Genomic DNA, 13,929 nt, shown 5'->3' with positions numbered 1-13,929 from the left:
TAGTTTGGGATGGGGATTTTCACACCCATCTGTCTCACTTGTTCCACACACACACGCACACACACACACACACACACACACACACACACACACACACACACACACACACACACACACACACACACACACACACACACACACACACACACACACACACACACAACAAGCTGTTGGACAGAACATGCACATGTATCATTTTACCTTCACATTTAATGGCGCAGCAACAGGTGTTAATGCACCGAAAGCTGTAACAAAGTAGTTTGGCAGCACAGTTTTATGTTCAATGTGCAGTTACACCATGATATACACTGAGGTTCCTAGTTGGTGAGGTACTGACTTTTTTTAAAAACCTTTTTTGTGTAATTAATGTTAATACTCAATGTGCATGAGGAACATAAAATACAAACCCCATTTCCATATGAGTTGGGAAATTGTGTTAGATGTAAATATAAACGGAATACAATGATTTGCAAATCCTTTTCAACCCATATTCAGTTGAATATGCTACAAAGACAACATATTTGATGTTCAAACTGATAAAACTTTTTTTTTTTTTGCAAATAATCATTAACTTTAGAATTTGATGCCAGCAACACGTGACAAAGAAGTTGGGAAAGGTGGCAATAAATACTGATAAAGTTGAGGAATGCTCATCAAACACTTATTTGGAACATCCCACAGGTGAACAGGCAAATTGGGAACAGGTGGGTGCCATGATTGGGTATAAAAGTAGATTCCATGAAATTCTCAGTCATTCACAAACAAGGACGGGGCGAGGGTCACCACTTTGTCAACAAATGCGTGAGCAAATTGTTGAACAGTTTAAGAAAAACCTTTCTCAACCAGCTAATGCAAGGAATTTAGGGATTTCACCATCTACAGTTCGTAATATCATCAAAGGGTTCAGAGAATCTGGAGAAATCACTGCACATAAGCAGCTAAGCCCGTGACCTGCGATCCCTCAGACTGCGCTGCATCAACAAGCGACATCAGTGTGTAAAGGATATCACCACATGGGCTCAGGAACACTTCAGAAACCCACTGTCAGTAACTACAGTTGGTCCCTACATCTGTAAGTGCAAGTTAAAACTCTCCTATGCAAGGCAAAAACCGTTTATCAACAACACCCAGAAAAGCCTTCGGCTTCACTGGGCCTGCGCTCATCTAAGATGGACTGATACAAAGTGGAAAAGTGTTCTGTGGTCTGACGAGTCCACATTTCAAATTGTTTTTGGAAACTGTGGACGTTGTGTCCTCCGGACCAAAGAGGAAAAAAAATATCCGGATTGTTATAGGCGCAAAGTGTAAAAGCCAGCATCTGTGACGGTATGGGGGTGTATTAGTGCCCAAGACATGGGTAACTTACACATCTGTGAAGGCACCATTAATGCTGAAAGGTACATGCAGGTTTTGGAGCAACATATGTTGCCATCCAAGCAACGTTACCATGGACGCCCCTGCTTATTTCAGCAAGACAAAGCCAAGCCACGTGTTACATCAACGTGGCTTCATAGTAAAAGAGTGCGGGTACTAGACTGGCCTGCCTGTAGTCCAGACATGTCTCCCATTGAAAATGTGTGGCGCATTATGAAGCCTAAAATACCATAACGGAGACCCCCGGACTGTTGAACAACTTAAGCTGTACATCAAGCAAGAATGGGAAAGAATTCCACCTGAGAAACTTAAAAAATGTGTCTCCTCAGTTCCCAAACATTTACTGAGTGTTGTTAAAAGGAAAGGCCATGTAACACAGTGGTGAACATGCCCTTTCCCAACTACTTTGGCACGTGTTGCAGCCATGAAATTCTAAGTTAATTATTCTTTGCAAAAAAAAAAAAAAGTTTATGAGTTTAAACATCAAATATCTTGTCTTTGTAGTGCATTCAATTGAATATGGGTTGAAAAGGATTTGCAAATCATTGTATTCCGTTTATATTTACATCTAACACAATTTCCCAACTCATATGGAAACAGGGTTTGTAATAAGGAAATAATTAAAATGTTAAATGTGAGGTTAAAATGTTTTCAAATAATTTGTATACATACTTTTGTATTGATAAAATTGAAAACCATTTGTGGCCTGACCTTCATTTGTATAAGTCGGGGGTCAGCAACCCGTGGCTCTAGAGCCACTTGCGGCTCTTTAGCGGCGCCCTGGTGGCTCCATGGAGCTTTTTAAATTTCAAAAAAAATTTGGTTTCTGTAGGAGGACAAACATGACACAAACCTTCTTAATTTTTAGAAAGCCCACTGTTTAATTTGTCTGTCTTCTGATGAGAGAGTATTTGGCGAGCGCCCTTTTGTCCTACTAATTTCAGCGGCCCTTGAACTCACCGTTGTGTGGACTGTGACTCAACAGTTTGCTTACATGTATGACTTTCTCCAACGCTGCCACAGAAAGACGTGTTTTATGCCACTCCTTCTTTCTCTCATTTTGTCCACCAAACATTTTATACTGTGCGTGAATGCGCAAAGGTGAGCTTTGGTGACGTTATTGACTTGTTGGAATGCTAATCAGGCATATTTGGTCAGTGCATGACTGCAAGCTAATCGATGCTAACATGCTATTTAGGCTAGCTGTGTGTACATATTGCATCATTATGCCTCATTTGTAGGTATATTTGAGTTCATTTAATTTTCCTTACTTATGTCCTCTGTGTATTGAATTTATTTTTACATCATCTGTATGTAATATTGGCTGCCATGTTGTTCCGAACCACAGCAAACGTTACCCAGCTTGCAAAGATCATAATAAATCCATTAGAAGAAGGCAGCCTGCTTTTCCTTTAACTTGGACTCAAGCATCTCTACCTTTAGCCATTCTAAGACAGTCATTTCCAGGAGTTATAGCACGCTCTGAGAAGTTTTACGAATGTTTTCCAATGTTGTAAAAATGTGTAAAATAAATATAACATTTCAAGATTTCGAAGATTTGCGTCAGCCTGCGACACATATGCAATTCGATAGTAGGCTGATATAGCTAATTAACCACTTACTAGGGCTGTGAATCTTTGGGTGTCCCACGATTAGATTCAATATCGATTCTTGGGGTCACGATTAGATTCAAAATCGATTTTTTTTCAATTCAACACGATTCTCGATTCAAAAACGATTTTTTCCAGATTCAAAACGATTCTCTATTCATTCAATACATAGGATTTCAGCAGGATCTACCCCAGTCTGCTGACATGCAAGCAGAGTAGTAGATTATTGTAAAAATCTTTTATAATTGTAAAGAACAATGTTTTATCAACTGATTGCAATAATGTAAATTTGTTTTAACTATTAAATGAACCAAAAATATGACTTATTTTATCTTTGTGAAAATATTGGACAGTGTGTTGTCAAGCTTATGAGATGCGATGCAAGTGTAAGCCACTGTGACACTATTGTTCATTTTTTTTTATTTTTATAAATGTCTAATGATAATGTCAATGAGGGATTTTTAATCACTGCTATGTTTAAAGATTAAAAGATTAAAGTACCAATGATTGTCACTGAAATTGTAACCAATATTGATACTGTTGTTGATAATATTTATTTTTGTTTCACTACTTTTGGTTTTGATCTGTGTCGTGTTTGTGTCTCCTCTCAATTGCTCTGGTTATTGCAGTTCTGAGTGTTAAATAAATAAATAAAATATAGATTTTTAAAAAATGAGAATCAATTCTGAATCGCACAACGTGAGAATTGCGATTCGAATTCGAATCGATTTTTTCCCACACCCCTACCACTTACATCATGCGTTGCCATCATTATAACACCCACATAAGTTTTTGTTTTTTTTTTCGGCTCCAGACCGATTACTTTTTTGTATTTGTGGTCCAATATGGCTCTTTCAACATTTTGGGTTGCCGACCCCAGGTATAAGTAGTTCAAGCGCCTACTTCCCTTCTCCAGGAAGAGTTGTTAGTTTGTTTGCAAAAGTCCCCCTTATTTTCAGTTAGATTTAAAAGCCTCTCAGCCGCTTTGTTAATTGTCTTTGCACTTCCTTTAGCTGCGCCTCGTTGTAGAGTGATTGCAGCAACAAGCACCTGCTAGTTCACATACGCCCCCGTCTCTTCACAGTGAGAAAATCAAACTGTGTGCCTCGCTGTCACAGAGCAGTCATGAATTAGCAAGAGTAGTGATATCCAGAGGTGTGGACTCGAGTCACATGACTTGGACTCGAGTCAGACTCGAGTCATGAATTTGATGACTTTAGACTCGACTTGACAAAATGTAAAAAGACTTGCAACTCGACTTAGACTTTAACATCATTGACTTGTGACTTCACTTGGACTTGAGCCTTTTGACTTGACATGACTTGACATGACTTGCTACTTTCCCCAAAACCCAAAGATTAAAAAGTTATTCGGGAGCGCTTCGTATTTTTCATTGTGCACTTGTCTATCAGCGTTGCGTGTGTCAGCGTGTGTGCTGCGTGTCAAGCGTGTGTGCTCTCAGTACAATAGCCAATCAAATTTGATATACGTTGTTTTCGTCCCACAGCATTCATCCAATCAAATTGCAGGAAAACCGATGAAGAAGAAATGTCCATACCACACGCCAGTGAACAAAAAATGATACCTAAAATAATTTCGTTTGGTTATAAAAATTACGAGGTGGTCAACACAAAACGGTTTGCAGTATGCAACACATGCGGTTCGAAAATTACTGATGGAGAGGCAACAACTTCCAACTTCGTCCGACATTTGAAGTTGCACAAAGAACGGTAAGTTTTGAATGTAAGCTAACGTTCATTGGCTAAATAACGTGACTTTTATTTGCTATGTAGTTAAATCAGTGAGGCTGTAAACTCACTGCTAACGTTATAACGTTATTGCAAACACGGGAATCTGTTGTAGTTCACTACCTTATTCATACTTTTTGTTCAGTGATTTTTTAAAGCAGGGTTACGTTAGTCAATATATCACACAAAGTAACGTAACGTTAGACGGCGGTCAGCAGCACCGCGTATTTTAGCCACCTAAAAAAAGTCAAAAATAGTAAAATAAAGGTCAGTTAAAATGTATACTATATTATGAATATGTGTACCGTTTTAGCTAGCTTTCCGACATACTGCTGGTTGTTTACCTCAGCCCCAACCACCGGGCCGCGGCCCGGTACCGGTCCGTGGATCGATTGGTACCGGGCCGCACAAGAAATGTAAAAAAAAAAATAAAAAAGTAAAAAAAAAAAAAAAATCAAATCAACATAAAAAAACACAAGATACACTTACAATTAGTGCACCAACCCAAAAAACCTCCCTCCCCCATTTACACTCATTGGCACAATCATTCACACTCATTCGCACAAAAGGGTTGTTTATTTATGTTATTAATATTTCTGGTTCCTACATTTTACATCAATATAGATCAATACAGTCTGCAGGGATACAGTCCGTAAGCACACATGATTGTATTTTTTGATGACAATAAAATACAAATTTACATAATGTAAATAATTCAATGTATATACTCCAATTATTAACTTGTGTGATGACTGTATTATGCTGATAGTATATATTTGTACAATGAATTGATTAACGTGGACCCCGACTTAACCAGTTGAAAAACGTATTCGGGTGTTACCATTTAGTGGTCAATTGTACGGAATATGTACTGTACTGTGCAATCTACTAATAAAAGTTTCAATCAATCAATAGCTGCTGACCCCATCCACAGCAATGTAAAGCCTAAGTCGTGTGCTGGTAGCCTGTCTACTTCTCTCTATTGTGAGTGGGTTGCCCGCCATTTTCCGTGTAGTCCCTCATACAACCCCACTTCACAAATCCCGAACTATCCCTTCAACTCGAAATAAGTTTTAAAATACATGACTAGTGCAGCAACTGTAACCTAATGTTTACCACACACACACACACTGTTAAGATTGATATTAATAATATGAGTAATAAAGAGTAGTTTCAGTACTTTTCATATGTGGCTACAAGGGATTTTCTGACATCTGTTTAATATGCTTACAGATTTCAAGAATACCTGATGAACAAAAGCATCACAAATGGACCACAACAGCCTTCAATCTCGCAGTTCCTGGACAATCGTGTCGGGCATTACAGTATGACTCATCCACAGCAGAAAGCTATCACCAATGCAATACTGTCTGACTTGATTATTGATTGCAACTTGCCCCTGTCTATTGTGGAAAACAAGAGTTTTCGCCACTTTCTGACAGTACTTGACAGCAAGTACACCCCAGTGTGTCGCAGAACACTGACATCAAAAACAGAGAACCTCACTGAAGAAAGACGATCAAAATTAAAAACTCAATTGAGCCACACTGACCATGTTTCAGTGACTGTCGACATTTGGTCTGACCGAAAGATGAGGGGATTCCTCGGTGTCACTGTGCACTGGATGGACAAAGAGGCAGAGAGGATACAGCTCAAGTCCAATCTCTTGGCTTGTGAGCGCTTCAAAGGCTCACATGCAGCTGAACGAATCTGTGACAAATTTGAGGCTATATGTGATGAATACAACATTAAAGCTAAACTGGACTACATTATTAGTGACAATGCTGCTAACATGCGAAAAGCATTCACTGTGTGCTTCCCCAGTGAACAAGAGGATGACGATGATGGAGATCATCTGGATGACCCTGAGCTCTGGTGTGATTTAACCGTGGAAGATCAGCAAACGGTAGATGTTGCTATGGCAAAGAAAAAGCGCTTGCAGTGTTTTGCACACACTCTTCAGCTGGTGGTGGGAGATGGTTTGAAAGAAACAAAAGTGGTATCTCCTTCTCTTTCGAAGTTATCTAAACTCAGCTCACTGCTGCACACAAGCACAACATTCAAAGATGTGTTTGATGCTGAATTTGGGGAACAGAAAGGCATCCCTGCTGCAGTCAACACAAGATGGAACTCAACACTGAGGCAAGCGAAGGCTGTTCTCCAGTGCAATCATGTAAGGCTCTGTGCTGTTCTAGAAAAGGCTGGGCACAGGGAGTTGTCATTCACAGCACGGGAGTGGAATCTGTTGAAAGATTTGGTGGACATCTTGAAGCCATTTGGAGAAGCAACTGATTTGACACAGGGGGAGAAGGTCATCACAATCAGTGCTGTTGTTCCATCCATCTTGTCCCTCAACCACCACCTTGAGAAACTGAAGCCTCAGGTCTGTTTTCTGAGCGGCCTGGTCAGAAGTCTCCAGACATCCCTGAACAAAAGATTTCTTGGAATCTTCATCAATGTGAAAATGGCCAGGACACAAGATGGGATCACTGCTCCCTTTTCAGATCCAGTCTACCTCAAAGCAGCTGTCTTGGATCCAGCCTTTTCTCTGTTGTGGGTGGAGCCCCATGTGCTGGTCAGTCGTGACGTCAAGGCAGAGGTGGCACAACAGGTTAAAGGTAAATGTAACTGAGTCTAATGTAACTTTTTCCCTCATAATCTGATCTAACTGACTGCAGCAATAACTAAGTATTTCAGTCTAGCACACTGCATCACCAACACAAATGGTAATGATAAGGTCTCTTGTTTCTGCTATTGTTTTTACATGTTTACCAGAATTGATCCTGCAAGATGCTGCAGAGACTGAGCAACCTGCGCCTCTTGTTGATGAAAAAGAGCAAGGGGACCTTGGAGAAGGAGAAGGGCTGTTTGCTGCTTACCACAAGAGACAGAAGAAGGATGTTGGGACTACTCCAGCACTACAGCTAAGTCACTACCTTGACATAGCTGAAGGACAGAATGCCCTTTTGTTCTGGGCATTGAACATGAACACTCTTCCTTCACTGTTCCGAGTGGCCATGAGAGTCTTGGCAGTGCCTGCCTCCAGTGCTCCAGTGGAGCGAGTTTTCAGCCATGGTGGCATCATACTACGCCCCCATCGTGCACAAATGACTGACAGACTCTTGGCCAATTTGGTCTTTTGCAAATGCAATGCAGCATATGGCCCTGACATATAAAAAGTACAACCTTTTTGTTATGTTATATGTCATGTTTTTTCAATGTTAACACTTTTGCACAAATAAGTACAGTTGCACTTTATTTTTCAAATGTGTTTATTCTGTAAAGGAATGAGTCAAATGTTTAAAATGACTGGTTAATAGTGCTATGATAAAGTGCAATGTCAGCACAATTTTCTTTCCTGCAATTTAAAATGCACTTGTTTTAATAAATAAATACAGCGTTTGAAAAGCATACACAATCTGTGTTAATATATTAGTCTGTGGTTAAAAGGACTTGAAACGACTTGAAACTCAAAATGCAGGACTTGGGACTTGACTTGAGACTTTCCAGTCTTGACTTTGGACTTGACTCGGGACTTGCCTGTCTTGACTCGAGACTTGACTCGGACTTGAGGGCAAAGACTTGAGACTTACTTGTGACTTGCAAAACAATGACTTGGTCCCACCTCTGGTGATATCACACTTACGTTAAAGACCTTACACAACATTATAAAGTCATGGTATGTAATAAATGTTCTCACAAATAAAATGGCGACAAAAACAGGTACGTGCCTTCCACTATCGCTTCCACGCTCAGTTGAGAGGAAACACTCATTTCAGGTTTCTGCTCTGTATTTGATCAGGAAATGTTCACATTTCTTGATTTATTTTTGCCTTAAATTAAGTTTTATATGTATTATAGAATCAGAATCAGAATCAGAATCAGAATCAGAATCAGAATCGTTTTATTGCCATTGTTTGAGAACGGGTTCACAAACTAGGAATTTTTCTTGGTGCAAACGTGCAACATAAAACACATATAACACATATTTGGTATAAAAAGAGCTGTGACTGAGCTATCAGATAGACTTAGAAGGGATTCAAGGAATTCAAGGAGCTGCTGTTAGGAGTTATTGTTCATTTGCCTGATGGCCGAGGGGAAAAAACTGTTCAGGTGGCGGGAGGTGTGGGTCTGGATGGAGCGTAGTCTCCTGCCTGAGGGGAGAGGGGAGAATAGTGTGTGTCCAGGGTGAGAAGAGTCAGCTGTGATCCGACCCACACGCCTCCTGGTCCTGGAGGAGAACAAGTCCTAGAGGGATGGGAGCTTGCAGCCAATCACCTTCTCAGCAGCACGTACGATGCGCTGCAGTCTATTCTTATCCTGGACTGTGGCGCCAGGGAACCACACTGTGATGGAGGAGGTCAGGATGGACTCTATGATGGCTGAGTAAAACTGCACCACCATCTCGGTCGGCACCTTAAGTTTCCTCAGCTGCCGCAGGAAGTACATCCTCTGCTGGGCCTTCTTGATGAGGGAGCTGATGGTCAGCTCCCACTTGAGGTCCTGGGTGATGGTGGTGCCCAAGAAACGGAAGGAGTCCACAATGGGGACGGGGGTGGGAGAGTCAATCAGGGTGAGGGGGATGGTGGGGCTGTGACTTTCCTGAAGTCCATGATCATCTCCACTGTTTTCTGGGCGTTCAGCTCCAGGTTGTTGAGGCTGCACCAGGACGCCAGCCGGTCCACCTCTCTCCTGTAGGCGGACTCATCGCCATTCGAGATGAGCCCGATGAGGGTGGTGTCATCCGCAAACTTGAGCAGTTTTACGGATTGGTGACTGGAGGTGCAGCGGTTTGTATACAGGGAGAAGAGCCAGGGGGAGAGTACACAGCCCTGAGGAGTACCAGTGTTTGTGGTTCGACTGTCCGAGACAATCTTCCCCAGCCGTACGTGCTGTCTTCGGTCTGTCAGGAAGTCATTAATCCAACTGCAGAGGGAGTCGGGCACGCTGAGCTGGTAGAGCTTGTCTCGTAGCAGTCCAGGGAGGATGGTGTTGAAGGCAGAGCTGAAGTCCACAAACAGGATCCTAGCGTAGGTTCCTGGGGAGTCCAGATGCTCCAGGATGAAGTGGAGGGCCAGGTTCACTGCATCATCCACAGACCTGTTGGCTCTGTAGGCGAACTGCAGTGGGTCCAGGAGGGGGGCGGTGATGTCCTTGAGGTGGGGCAGGACCAAGCGCTCAAAGGACTTCATGACCACAGACGTCAGCGCGACCGGCCTGTAGTCATTTAGTCCTGTGATCCGTGCTTTCTTGGGGACAGGGACAATGGTAGAGGTCTTAAAGCAGGACAGCACGCGGCATAGCTCCAGAGAGGTGTTAAAAATGTCAGTGAAGACAGGAGCCAGCTGGTCCGCACAGTGTCTGAGAGTGGAGGGGGAGACACCATCCGGCCCGGGGGCCTTCCGCGTATTCAGCTTCAAGAACTGCCGGCGTACATCCTCCTCTTTGATGGAGAGGGTCTTTACAGTCTTATGATGTTTTTGGAGTCCTGTGATGTCATTGGAGTCCTTTGAGTCCTTTAACTCCTTTAATGATGTGCTGGCATTGGTGGGGAGGGTGACGGTGGGGGGAGCATGGCTTTGATGAGCTGAAGGCCGTTCATGATGACAGTAATGTGTGTTGAGGCCCTGAGCGAGAGTCCGGTCATTCAGGGCCTGGGGGGTTTTGGGCTTATAGTTCGTAAGGGCCCTTAGACCTCTCCAAACTGCCGCAGAATCATTGGAGCGGAACTGTTCCTGTAGACGGTTAGAGTACACAGATTTAGCTTTCTCCACTTCCCTGGTGAAGTGGTACTTCGCTTCTCTGTATGTACTTCGGTCCCCGCTTCTCCACGCAGCCTCCTTCTTCTTGCGCAGCTGTCGGAGCTTGGGTGTGAACCAGGGCTTGTCGTTGTTATAACAAACCCTGGTGCGCGTTGGAATGATGCGCGCCTCATTGAACTGTATGTATGAGGTCGCAGTGTCCGTATACTCGTCCAGATTGTTCGTGGCCGCTCCAATTGCCTCCCAGTCTGTCGTTTCCCAGCAAGCACGCAACTCGTCCACAGACTTGGCGGTGAAACACTTAATGTTCCTCATAACAGGTTTAGCCAGTGTCAGTCTCTGTCTGTATGAAGGGATTAAGTGCACCATCACGTGATCTGATAGTCCAAGAGCAACGCGCGGGACTGCATGAAAAGCCTTGCTCAGTGTAGTGTAGCAGTGATCCAGCGTGTTCTTCTCTCTGGTCGGGCATTTAATAAACTGTCTATACTTTGGTAATTCCTGGCTCAAATTTCCCTTGTTAAAGTCACCAAGCACGATAACAAGAGAGTCAGGAAAAGACCGTTCCACATGTAAGATCTGTCCTGCGAGCGCGCGCTGAGCGTCACGCACGTCCGCGCCGGGCGCGATGTAAACAGCCACGAGAATGAATGAAACAATCTCACGCGGTGAGTAAAAGGGCTTACAGTGGATGAAGAAATATTCCAGAGAAGAACAACAGTGTCTAAAAATGACAGTCACGTCTGTGCACCAGCTATTGTTGATAAAGAAGCAGAGTCCCCCGCCTCTTTTTTTGCCAGAGAGCGCCGCGTCTCGGTCCGCGCGGAGGAGATGAAAGCCCTCCAGTTGAATCGCGCTGTCCGGGACACTTGCGCTCAGCCAAGTCTCCGTGAAACACAACACACATGATGAGGAGAAGTCCTTGTTCCTTCTCATCAGCAACGCTAGCTCGTCCATCTTGTTGGCAAGTGAGCGGACGTTGAAGATGAAGATGCCTGGTAGAGGCGTGCGTAATCCCCGTCCGCGAAGACGGACAAGTGCGCCTGCTCTCTTTCCTCGTCGATGCGGTTTCCCTCTTTTGATCGCAGAATGGACCAAATCCGCAGCTGACGCTAAGATGGCCGGTAACAAGTCCATAGGGATGGTGGATCTGATGTTCAGTAGCTCTTCACGGGTGTAAGAGCACCCGGAAACACAATTTATGTACAAAAACAAACAAAACAGAGCGCACGAAAGCACCGAGGCAGCCTTCATCGGCGCCATGATGATATATATATATATATATATATAGAGGGCAGCATGGTGGAACAGGGGTTACTGCGTGTGCCTCACATTACGAAGGTCCTGGGTTTGATCCTGTGTGGAGTTTGCATGACTGTGTGGGTTCCCTCTGGGTACTCCGGCTTCCTCCCACCTCCAAAGACATGCACCTGGAGATCGGTTGACTGGCAACATTAAATTGGCCCTAGTGTGTGAATGTGAGTGTGAATGTTGTCTGTCTATCTGTGTTGGCCCTGTGATGAGGTAGCGACTTGTCCAGGGTGTACCCCGCCTTTCGCCCGAATGCAGCTGAGACAGGCGCCAGCACCCCCCGCTACTCCGAAAAGGACAAGCGGTACAAAATAGATGGATGGATGTATTATAGAGCAGTGTAATACATATAGGGACAGCAAATCCAGTCCAGGCCATGTGTCCTTGCAGTCACATGGCAGTTGCGAGTGGATTGGCACTGGGGCTGGCAATAAAAAAGACGAATGTGTGGTCCAGTCGGCTGAAGGCGTGGAAGGCTGGCATGTGGTGCACGCGTCTGCAGCCAGCGTCATCCGAGGTGTGCGACTCTGCCGCCGATGAGGAGGTTGAGTGCAGCGGGCGAGCTTTGGGAGCCCTCCTGCAAGGGACAGATTCCAGTCCGCCCAAGCATGGCTGAGAGAGGAGGAGGTAACTGGGGGATCTCACGCCTTGCCGACTGACCGCCCCACTGAAACCGACGACAAGGCGCTGAAGAACCAGTCCGAGCAGCAATTAAGTCACATAACTTATCCACCATGGAGAGTATGCGGGTACACTTATTTTTACCCCAATCCCTGGGGGTCCATAGTTGGCGGGATCATTCTGTTACGTTGTGTTGATCTGGAACCCCAAGATGTGGAAACGGCAGGGGTAGCACAGGTAAACATGTATTGACAAGCACAAGCAAAACAAAGAATGAATGAAAGCAAAACACCAGGAGCAGGCGAAACAAAATGGTCACAAACAATGATCCCACACCGTCCTACTGATGAGGCTGGCCTACGAGGCTTAACGAATGGCAACCATGGACAGGTGCGTCCCGGGTGCCAATCATAGACAGATGACGCAGCCAGCGCTAAAACCAGAGTGTAATGGAGGCAAACAGGAATTAGAACTGAAAAGCGCACAAAAGGAAACAATATAAAACACAGTAAAATAAGTAAACAAAGTCCAAACCTATCATAACAAAAAACATAATTATAATTGATCACCTTTGCCAAGAGGTATATTTAATCGCCTGGGTATGTTTGTCTGGTAGTTCGTAACATAACTCAAAAGGTTATAGACGGATTTTGATTAATCTATCTGGAGCATGTCCGAAACGGGATAAAAAAACGAGTGATTCGATTTTCGGGGTAATTGGAATAATTTTTACTATGTTACCTTATGTCTAAGGTACGAGGCTGAACTTCTGTGTGTAACGGTAAAGTGGAAGAAGAAGATGGCACAGAGGCAGGGACGTCGTTTAGCTCTAGGCCAGTGGTTCTTAACCTGGGTTCGATAGAACCCTAGGGGTTCGGTGAGTCGGGCTCAGGGGTTCGGCGGAGGTCAAGACACACCCGACTCATCGTGTAAATAAAAACTTCTCCCTATCAGCGTATTACGGATACGGCAACAGCAGAAGTCACATTGATTTGCAGGTGTGTAATTTGTTGTGAGTTTATGCACTGGGTTGGTTTTGTTCTTTGAACAAGGTGATGTTCATGCACGGTTCATTTTGTGCACCAGTAATAAAACATGGTAACACTTTAGTATGGGGAACATATTGTATTTTTTACCTTCTTGAGACCTCCGAAAAATGCCTCCCTCTTTAGGACCAGCCTTTCTAGATATATAAAGATTTGTATTTACAACATTATAATATATACATACTATGTAAATATAACAACGCTTGTTGTGAAAAATTAGTTGGAATTTCACAAGAAAAACTTTAAATTTTGGCAGTATTATAATAAAAGTCGTAATTTTACTCAACGCAAGTCAAAATGTTAAGAGAAAAACTGAACATTTGTGCAATATTATAATAAAAGTTGGAATTTTACTCAATAACAGTCGCAATTTTACAAGAAAAGCTTAACATTTTGGCAATTTTATGAAGAGTCGTAATTTTACTCGACAAAAGTCACAATTTTATAAGAAAACTTG

The 13,929-nt window shown here is 43.4% G+C and overlaps 1 protein-coding gene across 1 annotated transcript; it reads left to right on the top strand.

Annotated features, from left to right (window-relative positions):
* The first annotated feature begins 4,547 nt into the window (after window positions 1-4,547).
* On the top strand, window positions 4,548-8,106 carry LOC133663885 (zinc finger BED domain-containing protein 4-like). Its single transcript, XM_062068608.1, has 3 exons — window positions 4,548-4,714; window positions 5,966-7,350; window positions 7,508-8,106. The coding sequence occupies exons 1-3, from the start codon at window positions 4,563-4,565 to the stop codon at window positions 7,906-7,908; spliced, it is 1,938 nt and encodes a 645-aa protein (XP_061924592.1). The 5' UTR covers window positions 4,548-4,562; the 3' UTR covers window positions 7,909-8,106.
* The last annotated feature ends 5,823 nt before the right edge of the window (window positions 8,107-13,929 follow it).

Source organism: Entelurus aequoreus, linkage group LG13, assembly GCF_033978785.1.
Source record: "Entelurus aequoreus isolate RoL-2023_Sb linkage group LG13, RoL_Eaeq_v1.1, whole genome shotgun sequence".
Taxonomy (NCBI): Eukaryota; Metazoa; Chordata; class Actinopteri; order Syngnathiformes; family Syngnathidae; genus Entelurus; species Entelurus aequoreus.
The sequence above is the reverse complement of the archived record's forward strand: the minus strand, read 5'-3'. Positions and strand labels throughout refer to the sequence as shown.